Genomic DNA, 19308 nt, shown 5'->3' on the forward strand with positions numbered 1-19308 from the left:
AAAATGTCCGTGCTTCATAAGTTACTACATACACAAAACGAAATTCAAACTTCTAACACTTATTCAAACAGACGAATAAACCATTTTTATATTTGATAGAAGCATATACTACATTAATTCGAGCCTCAATGAAAAGAACATAAATTAAAATGTTTTTATAATTATTACTAGGTGGAACATTGTCCATTGTCCAATATTATTTAAAGAGAAGGTTCTCAAGTGTAAAGTGTCAACCCTAGTCACCTCACGTTCATATGTAACCAGCTCATATCTCGTTAACAATTCTTAGCTTCATAGCTTGATTCCTTGTACAAGCAAGTTATCAACAATACAAGTCAACATCATAAAAGTTCCAACGGTTCCTTAACCGACACAATATATATCATGTACCAAAACTTTTATTCCTTTTGGATTGAAGATTTTGTAACCAGACTTACATTATTATTTGAAACTTCACCCGATCTAAAGTGAAAACCTTTTTATGTGATTTTAGGCTCACTTACATTTATCATTAGTATTGAGATAGAGTGTGATTATTTTCCTTTAAATTTAATTATACAAATTATGAATTTAGTTTTTAAATTTTTTTTCAAATTTAATTTTTTATCTTTTTTCTCAATTATTTTTACATATTTCTCACATAATTGTCTTTTTCTATTGAAAATAAAAAAAGATAAACTAAAATTTAATAAAATACTTTATTAACAAAATAAACCATTTATTAACTTTTAGTGAATACAGATGAGCCCATATATATGCACGAACAAATAATTCATTATCATCGGTTACAATCAACCACATGTGCTTTCAGTGTAGAGTTATATGTGCTTTTAATTAGAAATTTACAATTAATTATATTCTCATAGTACTGATCCAACCATAACCCATAAAATATCATTAGTTTGGTTCATTTATACTTACTTTAATTTTCATGGGAAAATTATTTGTAGCTGGCTGTTCAAAGGAAAGTTTGTTATATATATATATGGCAATTTACTGTTTTAAATAAATTGGCCAGCAATATTATCAGAATACACATTTTATAAAGTGGATATTGAAATATATTTTTTCATAAACTATGTAAACCGCAACAGGAGTATCGCGGTTTACAAAATGCACATAATCTGTTACAGAGGTGTCGCGAATTACGTTGGTAAAAAAACATCACATAATCTGCTACAGGGATATCGTGGTTTATGTGTGTTTTGCAGACGTGCATAAACTGCTATAGGGGTGTCGCGATTTATGCTTTGTCAACTTTGCCTATAAATACCAAGCAAGATAGTGAGTGGGTCATTTGAGGAGAGTCATTTTCACACTTTCACAAATGGATAGTGAGGAGAGCTTGTTGGTTCTAGTCCAATACTATGGTAAAATAAAAAAAAGTAATAGGCATGGTGTTAAGTTCACAGATAAAGAACCACTGAGCATTTTTATCCGTTTGACTGATACTTTGTCGGATCTGAAGAGGAACATATTGCAGAAGGCAGGGTTGTGTGGGGCCAAGTTGGTGAATAAGGTGCTTTACAAGATTCCGATGGCAGTTGTGTCAAGTGGTGTGCAGTATGAAACATTTGTCATAGGGTCGGATGAAGACATGGGGGTCTTGTTTCATTGTCGGCGGAATTTTCCGGAGGTGAGAATACACGAGTTGTTTGCCAAGTTGGAAGACCGTCTAAAAAGTTCCGGGGCTTCAATGCCAAATCCTCAGTCGACGACGGTAGGGGGTGCTTCTACTTCGATGCCTGTCGTTGCACCTGGTTGTCTCCTACCTGCACTTTCACTTGTTCTAGCACCGGCAGATAGGTCACCTGGTTTGATTACTAGTCTTGTTGGTGGTGGTGAGCCGGATCACGTTGAGGACGCGATGCGGGACTATGATTCGGACGATGAGCCCGATCACATATAAGGGGATAGTGAGGAGGAGACTACAGTGCCCCCACCTGCACCTCAGGGGCCATCCAGTTCTGGGTCCCACCAACAACCGCCGCATTTCTCGACGCTTAACCTGGAAGCAGTGAGTCAACAACCGGATGATGCACACATCTTCAGATACCAAGGATTACACGCGGGTAATGCTTCTGGGAAATTTCAGATTGGTCAATCTTTCCAGAATAAGGAGGAAGCTGTGATGAGTGTTAAGGATTATAGCATTCGTCGTGGAGTTCAGTATCAGGTTATGAAATCTGATCATCTGAAGTATGTTGGGAGATGCAAGGAGTTTGGAAATGGCTGCACCTGGATGATCCGCGTGGAACTTTGGCAATGCAAGGGTAACTGGGAGGTTAGAAGGTACAACAGAACCCACATTTGTCTGGCCACATCGATTTCGAGCGACCACCGACAGCTCGATTACAACATAATTTGTGCGAGGATCTATCCGTTGGTTAGGGCGGATGCAGCGGTTACCATAAAGGTGTTGTAAGAAGCTACTGAGTCAACCTATGGATTCAGGCCTAGTTACAGAAAGGTGTGGAAGGCAAAGTAGAAGGCAGTCGTCCAGATTTACGGGAATTGGGAATAGTCATATGTGGAGTTGCCCCGGTGGATCCTTGGGACGCAAGCAACGATAGACGAAACCATAGCTTTGTTGAAGACTTCTCCAGTGCGTGTAGGTGGTGAGGTTGATGAGTCTACAAAGTACTTTCATCTACTTTTCTGGACGTTTTCTCCATGCGTTGAGGCTTTTAAACATTGCAAGCCACTAATCAGCATTGACGGAACCCATCTGTATGGGAAGTATGGCGGGACTTTGCTTCTGGCTATTGCGCAAGATGGAAACTCGAATATATTGCCAGTTGCGTTTGCACTTGTTGAGGGGGAGAATGCCGAGTCGTGGGCTTTTTTCTTATCCCACTTGCGTCAACATGTGACCCCACAGGAAGGGATTCTGGTGATTTCTGACAGACACATCGGCATTAAGGCTGCATTGGAGGCACCAGACAATGGTTGGAAATCGCCTCATGCATATCAAGCGTGTTGCATTCGACAGGTTTGCAGCTAATTTTGCTCTCACTTTCAAGGGTCAGGATGCAAGGCGAATGCTCGTGAATGTGGCGTATGCCAAGACTAAGGCCGAGTTTGACTACTGGTTTGATATTATGAGGATTGAGAATCCGGCCATGTTTGATTGGGCCAACCGACTGAAGTATGATAAGTGGACCCAACACCAGGATGGAGGCAGACGGTTCGGCCACATGATGACGAACATATCCGAGTGTGTTAACTCTATACTGAAGGGGACACGCAATCTGCCGGTTACTGCACTTGTCAAATCCACATATGGGAGGTTAGCAGAGCTTTTTGTCGTCCGAGGGCAGACAGCAAAAGCGCAATTTGGATCAGGCCAACGGTTTTGCCAGACACTGGTCAAGGCGATAGAGCACAACCTAAAAGATGTGAGGTGCTTCACGGTTACTCTATTTGACAAACATCAGTCTAAGTATACTGTGGCTGAGACGACTCCTACCGGTAACTTCTCGCTTGGAACGTATCGGGTTTCCCTTAGAGATCGTACTTGTGACTGCGGGTACTTTCAAGCTCTCCATTATCCTTGCTGCCATGCGATTGAATGCTGTGCTCAGTCCCAGTTAGACTGGGCTACGTACGTCCACGAGTTTTATACCATGAGTAAGGTGTTCAGTGTATATCGGATGGGGTTTTTGCCCTCTATTCCAGAGGGTCTGTGGCCACCGTACGCCGGTCCTACTATCGTCCCTGATCCTAACATGAGACGTGCCAGAGAAGGGCGACCGAGGTCAACAAGAATCCGTAACACCATGGATGAGGCCGATACTAGTCGCAGGGGCGGAGCTACATTGTAGCAAAAGGGGCATCCCTAATTTTAATTTTTTGCATGTAAATTATATGTAAATTTCAGTTTAGCCCCCCTTAAAATTTTATTTTAGTGTTATTTTATTGTATAAATATTTTTGGCCCCCTCTAATCTTTCATCTAGCTCCGCCCCTGACTAGTCGGTCGAAGCGATGTGGCTATGCAGACAGATAGGAGACACTCGCAGGACTTGCCCTCAGCGAGGATCTGCCTCCAGTGCTGAGGCATAGGTGTCATTAGGTCGTCATGATTAGCTTACATTTTTCTTTCCTTGTTTGTGATCTTATTTTGTTTTAGTTGTACTTGCTGTTCGTTTTACGGTGACATTATTGTTAGCGATTCTCTATGTAGTTATGATTCTCTCGAGTTAACGTGTTCTAATTTTGTTGGTAATTCTATGAGTGCAACATATTAATTTCAATTAAATCAAAGTAGGAAACTATGTTGCGCCATACATAAAAATTGCAAGTTAAACTTTCATAAAAAAACTCATCCTCCATGAAAAATGAACTAAGTCCACACTAAAATATAAACCGCAATACCCCTGTAACGGATTATGTGATATTTTTTTACCAATGTAATTCGCGACACTCTTGTAGCGGATTATGTGTATTTTGTAAACCGCAATATCCCTATCGCGATTTACATAATTTATAAAAAAAATGTATTTCGGTATCCACTTTACAAAATGTGTATTATAGTAATATTGATAGCCAATTTATTTAAAACAGTAAATTGTCCTCTATATATATATATATATATATATATATGTATGTATGTTGTCATTCTTAAGAAATCGTGTATATGTTAGATTAAAAAAATTAATTATTTTATTTATATGTTCAATAAAAGTAAAAACTAATGATTATATAACGTGAAAATCATTACAATATTTAAATAAAAAATAAGAAACTTTAATTATTGATAGGTGCATATTTTTCAAATGTTTTAAACACATTTCATGTAAAACTTCATACATGAAAACATGTATGCTAGATTGTGAGAAAATTAGTTCTTTCTCTTTTTACTCTTAAAATATTCTTTTTTCTCCATCGTCACATCTTCTCCATGGATTGTTATCGCAAACTATTTTAAATAAATTTTTCTCTTCAAAGCATATATATATATTATTTCAGAAGTACTGCATATATGCATTTATTAACGTTAAATTTTATATAAACTAAATTTAGGAGACAAAATACAAGTATTTAAATTATTTACAAAATAAGTGTTTGAATTTCAAATTCAATTTAAATTTATAGCAAATAAAATTTAAATATGTAATAAACAAAATTAAATTTAAAATTCAATTTGATAGATTTTAGTCAGCGTAGTATTTAAATATGCAGCTATAATTCCTATACAAACTTCATAATATTTAAGACAATTTACTTAAATAAACTATGTTGAGACAAATATTACTCAATTGTCCTGATTATAAAAACTATGTTCAAATGTTCAAATCGTTAGAGTATCTCATAAATTACACATGTATGTGAATATAATTAGTAATAGCAGCCTAGACCAAATTAAGAAAAATTATGTTTAAATATGTAAAAAAAAAAAATGAAAGACTCAAACAAATTACATAAAAATAAATGAGAAAATAATAAATAAGTTCCTGATCTTTGTCCGCGGATATTTTTGTCCCTGACCATTGAAAAATACTTTTAAGTCCTGACCTTCACAAAACTTGGACGGATCAGTCCCTTCGTCCAAATGCTTCCATCAGGAACTGATCCGTCCAAATGACTTCGTTAGGGATTGATCTGTCCAAGTTTTGTGAATGTCAGAGAATTAAAAATATTTTTCAATGGTCAGGAAAAAAAATGTACGCGAAGCAAAAGGTTAGAGTCTTAGAGATCTATTTATCCTTTTCTTATTAATTAGATAAGAATTGAATTTTTTTTTTACAATTAGAACAATTGGATAATATTTTTTTTAAACAATTTATTAAATAAATTGTCCTAATATCTGTACTCACATCATAAGATACATATGGCATATTTATAAGACATTGATAATAATTGAATTGGCATTAAACTTCACCTCTGGAAAAAGCCAAAAACTAGCTCTAACTCTCTGCTCATCGTACTCTGTCACCATGACAATAATTGAACACATTACACATGCATCTTATTGATGTCTTCTTCTTAATATATTGCTTGTTATTGAGTAAGATATGAAATTTATATATATTGGACATGTTTTGCGTATTATCTAATAATAAAAGAATCTTCCTAAGTTAGTGTACAAAATAAATATGTTACTCATGATTAACTGAAACTTTTTTTTTTAAGTTAAGAATGAGGCTCGAATCTAAAATTTTTAAGTGAAGATGAAGAGATTATGTCATTTGAGTTATAGTTCGTTAGTCGTAAAATATAATTCTTCCTAAGATAAATAACAATAAATATATCCAACAAAATTTAAAAGCAGATGAAAAATAATTTTAAAAATTCAAAAGATAAAAAACTTAAAAATTTTAAAAGTTACAAAAATTAACACATACTATATATACCTCCTTAAAAAAGTTTTAGAGATCAAATTTTAAGATTATCGCTTAGGAAATGATTAGAAAAATTAAATGAGATATTTTTGGCTTTAAAATTTGAAAATTTTACGATAATTGATTTTTTTTTCCGATTTTTATTGGCCGATTTTTTTCTTTAATGGAAAAGAGGTATAGAAATCTAATATTGATCTAAATTTTTATATGCATCAATTCTAAATATATATCAAAATACTCTTTTTACTATTATTTGTTATACTCTTTACAATAAAGCTGAATCTTGAAAGTTCAAACTTTCAAAAGCTAACGTTTGTTGAAAATTATTATAAGATTGATGTGTACGCAAATAATCCAAGATATCTTATAAAAGTTCTTAAATAATGCCGTAATTATCATCATTTAGCAGACCATGAATCGCATTACAATTATAAACTGAGATTACTTTGAGAAAAAACCATGCCATATTTCCTGCAAAGTAATGATTTTGAGCTTTTTTATTACTTTTATTGTTCAGTCCTAAATAGAAAAGGACCTCCCCTCTGCTTGGCTATGCTTTTTGTTCATTTCTTTGTATATATATTTTCTTTGTTATATTCTTCATGTGGTGATCGACTGCAAGGAAAGCAAACTTGCAAAAACATAATATATATATATAATAATAATAATAATAATTATATATATTTTTTACAACAGTTCAAAAATTATTTACCAACTGTTTATGTCCTGTCCCAACATTAAAAGGCCCATATCCAATAGAATAAAAAGGGTCCAATCTATAAATTGCTCTCCACTCGTAACCGACCTCTTATAAGGAGGTCGGATTCAACACAAACTTCACCCTGAGGAAGTCGGGATCGAAGATTAACTGGCAAATAACACTTATTCAAATAAGTAACTGCCCCTAAAATCTCTCAACCTACTTCCAGGAGTCATATCTCAACTTTCCTAAAATAAATGGACGGTTATCCTCTTTAAAAAGTGGAATTACTCCAACCGTGGTTATTGGTTCACCACTATAAATATACTGACACCCCTCAGGTATCTCTAATTTCCAATACTCTCTAAATCTGCTTAGGCTCCTACTGACTTAAGCATCGGAGTGTCTTTGCAGGTATCAACCCCCGTTCTTTCATACACGGAAGTCGAACGGATGATCCCTAACCCTAAGCAAGTCGGAGACTTCCCTCTTCAGACGATTGGGCCAACTTAGCGAGTCCAGCCCACTAATCTCCGATTACCCACCGTAACACCAGCAATTATGTATTTGTCGCTAAATTTTTTTAGCAACAAAGTATAAGACGATTAATATCTAGCTACCAATAAATATATTAACAACTAATTTTATTATCACTAAAAATAAAATAAGAGACTGTTAAAAATGATTTTTTAATAATGTAATAATAACCAATGAAAAGAGTAAAATGGTAACAATTTTATCATTATAAGTTGGTTATGATATTATTATTTAATCCTGTATTATACTTCTACTATTGGCTACTTAATTTATTTAGAAGGAAGAACAAATAACTGTAGAATTGGGTGGTTACACTCTCAATCCAAAAACCTTTCTAAGTTTCTTTCTTTTTTCAACCTAACCCTTCATTCATTGGATTTTTGTCATTTAGATGCAAACAGAGCAACCAAAAAGTGGACCCCACATTAATTAAGAACTGTTTATAGAGTTCATATATAAGGTGAACATCAAACCAGTAACATCAATTGAGCTTTTATTATTAACAGTGTTTTCTAATAGGTATGTGATTGAAACTTTTTTTTTTTAAATTTTTTTTTTATATATCCAACAAATTTATTGATTTTTTAACTTTTAATTTTATATCCCAATTCCCAACATGCATCAACCTCACCAAACAACAAACGAAATGACACTCTCATTCTTAGTAGTGAAATTGATTTTTCTTATTCATACTTGAGCATGATAGGTTTGACACGTGACACACCAAAATTATCTTCTTAATTAATGTGTAAATTATTAATTATCTATATAAATACTTATGGATAATCAGGTTTCTCTTTGTTTTAGTTAAATTAAATGTGATTTGATAATGGCAAGAAAAATAGAAATCATTAGAAGATGAATAAATTCATATATCTTAAACAATTTTCTTTTTTTATTTTGAAAAAAATTTCTTTAACAACAATATTATATTAGTTTAAAAATTTATCATAAAAAATTTTATTAATTCAATTAAAAAAACTAAGTATTTTTCTTTATAATTAGTTATCGAGTTCAAACAGGACAACCAATTTTCTTAATTCTAAATTTTAAATTTAAAATTCTGTATACTAATTTCTAACCCTAAATCTTACATTTTTTAAAATAAAAAAAAAATTACAATGAAAAAACTAGTTAATATTGACTACTTAAAAAATCAGTTCCATATATATATTTTTTAATTCTCACTGTTGTATGTAATAACCTAATTAATGATGAAGCACCTAATTAAGTGACATTCACAATTTGCATGCAACTAACAAAATCCTCTATCAACAAAAGTCATTATTAATCAATAATTATTGTACTTCAATAATTTTTTCATTGGTTTAGCCATGTTAATCAGTCTTTGACTGCATTATTGGACCTAATTAATTAACAATAATCCTAGATGATAACACTGTGATTACTGATTAGAGAGCAATGAGATTGGCACAATCACACAGTTGAGGGAATTAAAACTTACGCTACATTTGCCATTTTTGAATAATTTATAAGATATGGAAATTAAATAGAGTAGCTTTTCCTTTATGCTTCTTCAAGTGACGAGGGTGTACTAACTCTGAACCATTGCTTTCTTTATTCTCAACCAACCTCTCGTACCCTACCATATTTTTTTTTTCCTTTTTATCCTATGCTTTTTATTATCTTCCCCCTACCCATGTGGACCTTTAATTCACATGCATGTTCACCACCTCCTTTCCATTACTAATTAACATCACTTTTGGCTTGAAGGATCTTATTTCAATTTCCAACATTATAAAATAAGTGTTTATTTTATACCAATAATAATAATAATTTAATTTTTATTAGGGGTGAATACGGATCGGATCGGATCGGATTGAAACTCGGATATATCCGCAAAATATATAAATAATTTAAAAAATATCAATAAAATACTATTTTTCTACTCTTTTAAGCATGTTTACTCTTAAAATATTATTAAACATATTTTTTTAAATAATAAAAATAAAATAATACAACATATATGATAATTATTAGTTGAAATAAAATATAAAAAGAATATTTACTTATTTATTTTTACGAATTTGCGGATACCTACATGAAATCCGCAATCCGATCCGATAATCTTGCGGATCGGATCGATATCCGCCGTTTTTAGATTGGATTTGGATAAATAATCTGCGGATCGGATCCAATCCATGAACACCCCTAATTTTGATGCATATAATATATTATTTTTATATAGTCACATTCAAATATTCAATTCATTTAAATTCGTTCTTTTAATATTTTTTTGTTCTCGACCAATTTCACATCTTTTTGTCTCTTTTCACCCTATTATCTTTATATAATATATAATTTTTCACCTCTTCATCTATGTATTAAAAACTCACGTATTATCTTTATATAAAGTCAATAGTTAATAACGGTTAAATAATAATTTAATTGTCAATGAGTAATAGTTCAACTGGCATAGTCTCCCCATATTCAATTAAGAGGTTACGGGTTCGAGTCTCCTATTTTTAGTAAAAAAAAAAATAATAATAATTTAATTAAATTTATATTATTAAATTATTTAATAATTTTTAATTATCAATTTTACATGAAAATAACAGTATATTAGTCTTTGTTTTATTGTAATCATTAATTAATTGATAATAAAAAAACTAATTAGAATCAGTTTGAGTGTTATCCCCTTGAGCAGTCATTCTCTATCAAACATATAGTTTATATGCTGTAAATGTTTAGTAGACATAAATGGTTCGGCAATATATTTTTTCTCTTTAAATAAATACTTAGATAATATGAACCAAAACTAAGAAATATTAAAAATTAAAAACTTGATGTTTAAATAGGTTTATCCTATATAATGAGTCACATCATCCGTTAATGTAGATTAAATAAACTAGCTTCTTTTTTTTTCTTTTTTGGTTAGGGATCAAAACAAGAAACTAAGTTATATGTGGTTTTAATAAAGAGAAGATGTGATTATTCCCATAACATGAACATCATTGATATGTGGCCAAATTAAACACCTCCTTGTCCACACATTGTGGAGAAAAAGAAAAAAAAAAAATCCATCTAATTGTGTGATTTGATTTGATATCCTTCTCTAATGATATCTTGTTTTGGATAAAAATCAGAATGTATAACCCGAAATTATTAGTTATCTTTTTGTTATCCCTAGCTATTGCTTTGGGTTCTTAGGGCATGGAGTTGGAACACAACATGTGCATCATTGCAAAGCTTTTCATCATTAGCATGAGTCAACATGTGTCTGAGGCATAGATAGAAAGATAGAAAAGATAAGTACCTAAGATGATGGAGTTTTTAGGACAATAATAAAAAGTGCCATATGATTTGGTCAATGCTAGGCTCTTAATTATTAAATTACTATAAAACTAGCGGATACCTAATTAGTAAATAATCACCAAGTTTATTAGAAGTTTTACATAAATGATTGATTATTTTTTGTCCGTGGAGTTAGATTTTCGGGTTGAATTAGTTTCACTAACTTTTAATAATTTATCATATGTTTGGAACATATATCCAACTAACAAGGTTTTAGGTTAGGAGTTAACAAATATTTTTTTTTTTGGGTCAAAGAAGTTTTTGTCAGAGAACTCTAAGAGTTTTACATGTGGGTGTGGTCAGGTAATTTTTTATTGGAAGCCCAAAAGGTTGATTTATATGGGCCTTTTTTGTTAAATCCAAATTAATGGTTAAAATTTTCAATCAAATAACCCGACAAAAGACAAAGAATGGAAGCCCAAAAGGTTGATTTATAGTGGACACTTTTTTAAGGAGTGATTAATTCTTATAAAAAAAATTAAAAAATGTGTTAAAAATGTACGATAATAGAGAAAATATTTGGCCAATGAGTTATAACTCAAATGACATAGTCTTCTTATAATTATCTAAGAAGTCGCGAGTTCGAGTCTCTCTATTTTTAGTAAAAAAAAATTAAAAAATAATTGTAAGTTGGAGATGAAAATTTTTTAGTGATAATCTAATTTAATTTTTCTTTGGAGTTAAAAAAAAATGTATGAGCTATAAAAGATTAGAAATTCAAATCCTACAAGTTTTTTTTTTTTTTTTTAATTTATATGTGCTCCATTTACCGCTTCATATTTTAAGTAAACCCCAAGTCAACATAGTAAACCCAAGAAAAACTTAACTTTATTTGAAACTTTATAAAATGAAGAAAAGTACATTTTTTGGCGGAAAAAAAGAAAGACTAATCAAAATCGCCGCCTTATGACATATGTACACTTTCGATGACGTGGCATCATATTAGCCGTCGGATTCATTAAAAAAATATCCAAAACAATTCCCTCTTTTTTTTTTCTTTTTTTTTTTCCTTCTTCATTTCTTTGTAGCATCGTCTTCTCACTCTTCTCTTTCATGTTTATATCTGAAAAAAAAAATCTGAATCTCAGCGAAGAGCTCGCAAATACGACAGGTACGACGTGTCGTTTTGGATCAATCTGTAAATCAACTCAATTCTACTTTCCTTGTATATTTTTTTGAACTAAGTTGCAATATTCAAGTTCGATTTTGCTAGTTTAATTTTTTGTTTTTTTCCCCTTTTTTGTTTGATTTATGATGCAGTAGCTTTTTGTTGTTGTTTGAGTGCGAAGAAATTCGAATAGCGGGAGATGCATGTGATTGAGTGAGTGAGGATTTTTGAAGGGTTTATTTTTGGTTTGCTTTGATTTAAGAGAGAGATTTTGAAATAGAGATTAGTGTGATGGCTGAAGCTGTTATGAATTTCGTGAACACCACGTTGGACTGGGTGACTGGTGCTTTAGATATGCCTTCTGCACGAGCTCAGGTGTTTGGATTCCAAATCGGTGGTAAGTGATTTTTCATAATCATGCATTCAATTATGGCTGCGGTCATTTTTGTTTTTGTGCAAGGAAAATTACTTTTGTATGTTGAAAAAAATTCAGTGTGCAAAGTTCTGTTTAGTTTTAAGCATCTAGGAATTCAGGTTGTGGCCGTGAAAAGTAGTTAATGTTGCTAAAGTGGCAATACATGGTTGGATATCGGTGTAAAATAGTTCTATACTGATGTTGCATACAAATTAAATCCAATTACTTTTACAATTTACTATGTAAATGTATTTTATGATGTTGCGTAGGTTCATTGGATTAGCTTCTAAGAAAATTTATATTGTTAGCTTCAAGAGCTTTACAAAGTTACTTTTGCTCGACTGGGTCAAATGGTTTGGAAAATTGTTTCCCTTTGACTCTTTGAGCTTTAAGTCTTGTGGTTGAAAAACAAAGGGCACTATGAGAGCTTCATAGTAAGTCGACCTTGTTCAAACTGTGTTAGTCAGGAGTTAATGAACTTGAAGACATGGGTGATTTAGACAAAAAATACTTTATGTAGTTATCCAATTCCAGTTATATGATACTATTCAAAATATGTAATATTTGTCCTACTAACTGAGGTTAGCTACATGGATTATAGATCACAGTAGTGTTATATGTCATAACGTGTAATACTGTATCACTGTGTATAATTTTTGAAGAGTCTACTATTTCTGCTAATGTAAAGATTTATGTTTTGTTGATTGTATGAAAATCTTTGAAGCTGGCATTGAAAATAATCAAAACCTAGATTAGAAGTCTCTCTCTCTCTCCTTTTTATTTTTTTTTATTTTATTTTTTTTGAGAAGTGGGTTAGAAGCTTATTTTCCTTCTTCTCTTTGTCTTTGCACAATATATTTCATTACCAATGAGATTGATTAATTTGATTTTTTCCTTCATTATTGCCTTGTGTTTGAAGGGCACTTGTTTATCGAGGTTTTTCTCCTTGTGGTCATCCTTTTCTTGCTTTCCCAAAAAAGTTACAAGCCTCCTAAACGACCCTTAACAAACAAGGTTTGTTCAACAGTACTCTGTGGTGTATTTTTATTTTAATTTTTTTTGTTAAATTTCTTTTTTCTGATACTATGAAATATTAAGTTTATTGTTGTTTTTGAAAGCCACACTCAAATTATTCTTTGCATTAATAATAATGAGTTTTTAAGTTGAATCCCTAGCTTATTGTTCTGCTGTTTGTTCTAGGGCAAGTAAATCTGAGAATAATCATGTTTTGGTATTTTGACTCTCTTTGAAAAATTGCTCAATATCTGCAGGAAATTGATGAGTTATGTGATGAATGGGTTCCTGAGCCACTTATTCCTTCTCTTAATGAAGAGCCGTATGCACCACCAGTGCTTGAGAGGTGATTGCATTTTCTTGTCTGGAGGCATCCTCGTTTATTCTTTATATGTTTCTAATATGTTATAATTTATCTCACGATAAGAACCTTTAGAAAATCACACTACAAAAGTTGCCTACTCTATGAGCCCTTTTGGGAAATAGCAGAAGCTACTTTTTCTGACTTTTGAATTATGAAAAGGTCACACTACGCGTGTGTTTGACACTATTATAACTTTTTGAAGAAGTAGAAATATATGACTTCTTCTCTTCGATAAGTCATTCTATCATTTTCGTAGGAAAAAAAATGACCTCAAAACAAAAAAATACTTTCATTCTTGGCTCTGTAAAAAAATACTGGAAATACTGCCTCCCCACCACCATTTTCACCCAAGGTTCCATCTGCTAGAAGCATTGGCCTTGCACCATCATTTTCACGTAATGATTTATCTGCTGAAAATATTGACCCTCCACCACCGTTTTAATTTTTTTTTTCCATGTGATTTTATTTTTATATAGCTACTATTATTTTTATAGTTAGTTATAGCAAGTTTTTGACCCCAATAAAAGAGGAGGGAATTCTAATAGAAGTAAAAAAAAAAACAGCAACAAAATATACATTGACACACATTTCACGTTTTTTTTTTATTTCTATCTATCATATCATACACAATAAAACAGCAAACACTAACTACACAATAATTTATTTGGCATTGCCATCAAGATTATTGTGAATTAAAATTTTATTACTATTTACCACATACAATAACACCGTTATGGGTGAAGATGAAGTAGAAGAACCAGTTTCTACCTAAAAAATGGAACTAATAAGAGAGCAAATAAAGAATTAATTGCCTAAACAATTGTAATCTTAGTGATTAGGTTATAGAAAATCAACATTCAATATTGAAAAGTATTTGTTATCATAGTTGTTTTAATATCCATTTTTTGTGAAAAAAAAAATTGTATTCTTTGAATTATTTATCCAAACGCTACAACTTTAAAATAAGTACTTCTATAACTAAAAATTCAAACACAAAATAACTTATTTATAAGTTGCTATTAACAAAAGTCCTTATACTTAAAGAGCTTATTTAAGTTGTTTACCCAAACTGGGCTTATAAACCATCCACTGTTATCCCATATTTTCATTGTGGGACTCAAGTCCTACACCTTGTAAAGTTGTAACCGGATCGTAAGAGTTTCTTGTTTTCTTAGATGGAGTTCCTACTGAAAAACTGCATTGTTATGGTTGCATTTCTTGGACTATAACATAATATTTATCCTTGAGGGTGAGCCTTGCTATATAGGATTGTCACCTTTTGACTTGGTGTTCAGACATATCTTCCTAATTTTTGAATTCCAGCAATTAGGAATTTAAGTTCAAGATGATGGTTCATCTAAATATGAACAAAGGGATTAATGTAATTTACAAACTACAATTAAAATATCATTTTTTTGGTTCGAAGTATATGTTGTGGAAGTAATCTTACAGTGGGGTCAATGTGTTATGTAAGCTAAACTACTGGTTATTGAGCAATAAAGTGTTCAATATGTTATGTAACATAATAGTACTTTTATGCAGTGCTGCTGGGCCTCATACTGTAATTAATGGAAAAGAAGTTGTCAATTTTTCTTCAGCAAACTATCTTGGGTTGATAGGCCACAAAAAGTTACTTGTAAGGAAATGATCCCCATATCAGCTATAAATTCTTCTTTTTTGCCCTGGGTTAATTCAGTGATTTAATGAATTTATATTTGAATTCTTCATGTAGGATTCATGTTCTTCTGCTTTAGATAAATATGGTGTTGGTTCTTGTGGTCCTCGAGGATTTTATGGAACAATTGGTAAGCTTCTATCTTAAAGTTCATTATTGAGAAAATGCTTTTACTCATATGATATGTTTCCTTGCCCCAGATGTCCACCTTGATTTTGAAGCAAGGATAGCAAAGTTTTTGGGAACCCCTGATTCAATTCTCTACCCTTTTGGTTTTTCCACCATGTTCAGCGCTATTCCTGCTTTCTCCAAAAAAGGAGATATAATTGTAGCGTAAGTGTGCATGAACTCGTCTTTGAATGTTAACTATGTTAATCTTGTTCAGTATTTCCTCAATTTTAGCCTCACGACGTTTTTAGTGGTCTTTGATAAGTAGACATTGGATATATAGATATTTGGTAGTTTTGTTTGATTTTTTTACCACCTTTATTAGCGTGGTCTAAAGAAAGAACTGAGTTACTAGTATCATCTTGATATTTATTCGTAGCAAAATAATGCTTATATGATTGTGTCATCTTGTTCCACTTGGTACAAGCTGATCACTGCAGGCTGCATGTATATAAACCCTCATGTTTCACAAATAAGTTTTTATCTTTTGCAGTGATGAAGGAGTTCACTGGGCAATACAGAATGGCCTTTATCTTTCTAGAAGCACAGTGGTGTATTTTAAGCATAATGACATGAAATCTTTAAGAGAAACTCTAGAGAACATCACTTCCAAAAATAAGCGGGTTGACAAACTGAGGCGTTATATTGTTGTTGAAGCCGTCTACCAGGTAAATCTTGTATATTATGCAAGATGTATTAGCTTTACATGTTCACATTGTTTTAATTCCTTTAATGTTTAGCATTAAAAGCAGGTGGCTACATGAATTGCATGTCTCTTCTTGCAATGCTGGTAAACTGTGCTATATGAAATACTATTGTTGCTGAGATAGGACAATATTCAAGAACTGCAAAATTCAAGATATTTACAACAGATCAAATATAAATTTTGTGCCTTAAAGAGCTGCAATCCTTTGGTTGGTTATATAGCCTATGAACTTGTAACATTTGGGATTGATGGATTTGAAAGGATTATTAAAAAAAAAGGCAACAAGGAGGTACGGATATATATGCCTGAAATAATCATGAAGCTTGATGCATACTATTGTGCTAAAATTCAACTTTGCTTTGAAGAAAGGGGTTAGCAAGGATGTACCTTGATCATTTGGTGACAAAGGGTCTAATACCATGTCAAAATCTTAAACTGCTTGGTGACAGCTTATGATACATTTTATATATTTAACAAAATGATCTCTTGCAAGTGTTGCATCCCTCCTTTATGTGGTTTTCTCCTTAAAGATTGATCTTTTTGGTTATTCAGTTTGTCCTTATAAGATACCAACTGGGATTATAGTTTAAAAATATCAGTGGTATTGCCTGGAAGATTGGTGTTTGTTGCAATGTCAAAGCTCACTTATTGTGTTTGTCGTGGTTTATTAATAATTTTGAATTAGATTAGTTATTATTTTGTGTGTCATAATAGCATCTAACTATATTGTCCTGTGCCTACAGGAAAATAAAATGTTTTGATCAACAGATATTAACATCTTTTTTACCTGTAAAATTTCAGAATTCTGGTCAAATTGCACCCTTAGATGAGATCATTAAACTGAAGGAAAAATACAAGTTCCGTGTTTTGCTGGATGAGAGCAACTCATTTGGTGTGCTTGGAAAATCTGGAAGAGGTCTAACTGAATACTCTGGAGTACCGGTATGTACTGAAAATTTCTGTGTTTGTGTGTGTGTGCACGCGCGCGCATGTATTCTGGGTAGTGTTAGTATTTGTGATGTGTGCTTCATGGGTTAAACTTGCTGCAGATTGAGAAGTTAGATATTGTAACGGCTGATATGGGTCATGCATTGGCTGCAGAGGGAGGATTCTGCACTGGAAGTACAAGAGTTATAGATCACCAAGTATGGCATTTCATATGTGATTATCCATCTGCAAGTTATGTGTTGGATTTCTAAATTTACTAAGGAAAGAAAAATAAGAATTTGTTGATGTGGAAATCAAGAATTTATTTTTTCTTAATTTTTTTGTTCACCACATTTTATATCTCTCTTTTTTCTTCAATACAATAGTGAACCGAAACAGTTGCATTTTCTTCTTGATGCTGGAAATAATTCTTATCCATTTTCCAAATACTAAGACTTGCATGTTTGTAATCTTGCCAGCGATTGAGTAGCTCTGGCTATGTCTTTTCTGCTTCTTTGCCTCCATATCTTGCAAGTGCTGCAATTACAGCTATTGACATTCTGGAGGAAAATCCCGAGCTGTTATCAAAGCTTAAGAACAACTTATCTGTGCTATGGAAAGGTGAGCTTTGGTCTCATTGCTAGTTTCTTGAATTGTAATGTTAGTGTCTACAGTTTAATTGCTCTTATTTCTCGCCCAATCATTCAAGGATTGCATTTAATTGTTTGGTTAAGTACTCTGATTTTGAGATACATTGGATACTGCAGAATTGTCAAAAGTACCAGGTTTGAAAATTACAAGTAATAAGGAGTCACCAATTGTTTATTTGAAATTAGAGAAGTCAACAGGTTCGCAGAAAGATGACCTATGTCTACTTGAAAAAATTGCTCAGCGGGTAAGTACTTTTTTTCCTTGACAATTGTTGGTTCCTTCTTGTTGTGACGAAATGACTTAAAATATATATTTTACCAAAGTTAACTTAGTGTATGACGTCTCAAGATAATAGAATGGCATAGATCTCTTGGTACATAATGCATTAAGTTTATGTTGTTGCATCATAGTATTGTGCTTGTTTTTGTTTGTGCTTATGAATGTTTTTGTATTTGTAGGTTTTGGAGGAAGATTCTGTATTTGTGGTGGTCTCTCACAGATCAACATTGGACAAGTGCCGTTTACCTGTGGGAATAAGATTGTTTGTTTCTGCAGGGCATTCAGAATACGATCTTCGGAGGGCATCTGAATCATTGAAAAGGGTTTCAGCACAAGTCCTAGGTGGTCATAATTGAAAGCTATATACATATATACATACACCTATCTTCTGCTTGTTTTGTATGTACCATAACTGTATCAAAATTTCAGATTTTTTTTTTTTTCTGTTTTGGTTTCATGTTTAGTTAATCAATTTTGAAATCCAGGGAAGATAAAGAAAGTTGTGTAGTTGATAATTCTTGTAACATTTGATGCTACTTTTGTGTGTTGGTTGCTTACTGAGTTTTACATGTAGAATAGAATAAGGGTTTTGTTTTTTATTTATTTTCTATTTTTCTAGTGAGTTGGTGAAGATGCCTATTAACTACAATTCCTTAACTGTATCTTATTTGATTTTTTTGCGCGCTCTCAAGTGTATTGCTTTGCATGCTAGATGCCACCAAGAACCAATGTTACACTTTACATTATTCATCACTTGGCTGTTAAATTTAAGGTTAGGGTTTCTAATTGGTTTAACGTTTTGTTTTTATACTCGAAGAATTTGCAACTATCTAGATTGAGCTCGATAGTCTATGCAAGTGTGTAGTGTTTGAAGGAGTGTATGTAAATAACCCAAAAGAAAAGGTTACAATTCAATCTGGAAAGTCCGAAAAATATGGTTGTGTAATAAATGGAAGTCAAATGCTAGCTTTTTTAATTTAAATAAAATTTTATTTACCACTTTAATAAAAAAATAAAGTCCTCTAATTTTGCATGTATTGCCGGATAAAATCGGACTGGTCTTAATCCAAATCCAACCCTAAATTTGGACCGAGCCAATTTTTTAG

General features: G+C 32.3%; 2 protein-coding genes across 5 annotated transcripts; both read left to right on the forward strand.

Annotated features, from left to right (window-relative positions):
- Window positions 1-2945: 2945 nt before the first annotated feature.
- Window positions 2946-3824, forward strand: LOC140173789 (uncharacterized). The gene has a single exon (XM_072198375.1). The coding sequence runs from the start codon at window positions 2946-2948 to the stop codon at window positions 3822-3824; it is 879 nt and encodes a 292-aa protein (XP_072054476.1).
- Window positions 3825-11770: 7946 nt separating this feature from the next.
- On the forward strand, window positions 11771-18805 carry LOC112756106 (long chain base biosynthesis protein 1-like). 4 transcript variants are annotated; one of them, XM_025804542.3, is made up of 13 exons: window positions 11771-12006; window positions 12156-12400; window positions 13338-13432; window positions 13690-13778; window positions 15339-15432; window positions 15529-15601; window positions 15672-15804; window positions 16133-16307; window positions 17147-17287; window positions 17395-17490; window positions 17752-17893; window positions 18040-18167; window positions 18382-18805. In XM_025804542.3, exons 2-13 carry the CDS (start codon window positions 12295-12297, stop codon window positions 18556-18558), a joined length of 1449 nt encoding a protein of 482 aa, XP_025660327.1. In that variant the 5' UTR covers window positions 11771-12006; window positions 12156-12294; the 3' UTR covers window positions 18559-18805. The 4 variants fall into 4 exon arrangements, 2 of the variants coding, with proteins under 2 accessions (XP_025660327.1, XP_025660328.1); XR_011862942.1 differs by having other exon boundaries at window positions 11847-12006; window positions 17395-17670; window positions 17727-17893; XM_025804543.3 differs by having other exon boundaries at window positions 11864-12006; window positions 12159-12400.
- The last annotated feature ends 503 nt before the right edge of the window (window positions 18806-19308 follow it).

Source organism: Arachis hypogaea, chromosome 6 (assembly GCF_003086295.3).
Source record: "Arachis hypogaea cultivar Tifrunner chromosome 6, arahy.Tifrunner.gnm2.J5K5, whole genome shotgun sequence".
Taxonomy (NCBI): domain Eukaryota; kingdom Viridiplantae; phylum Streptophyta; class Magnoliopsida; order Fabales; family Fabaceae; genus Arachis; species Arachis hypogaea.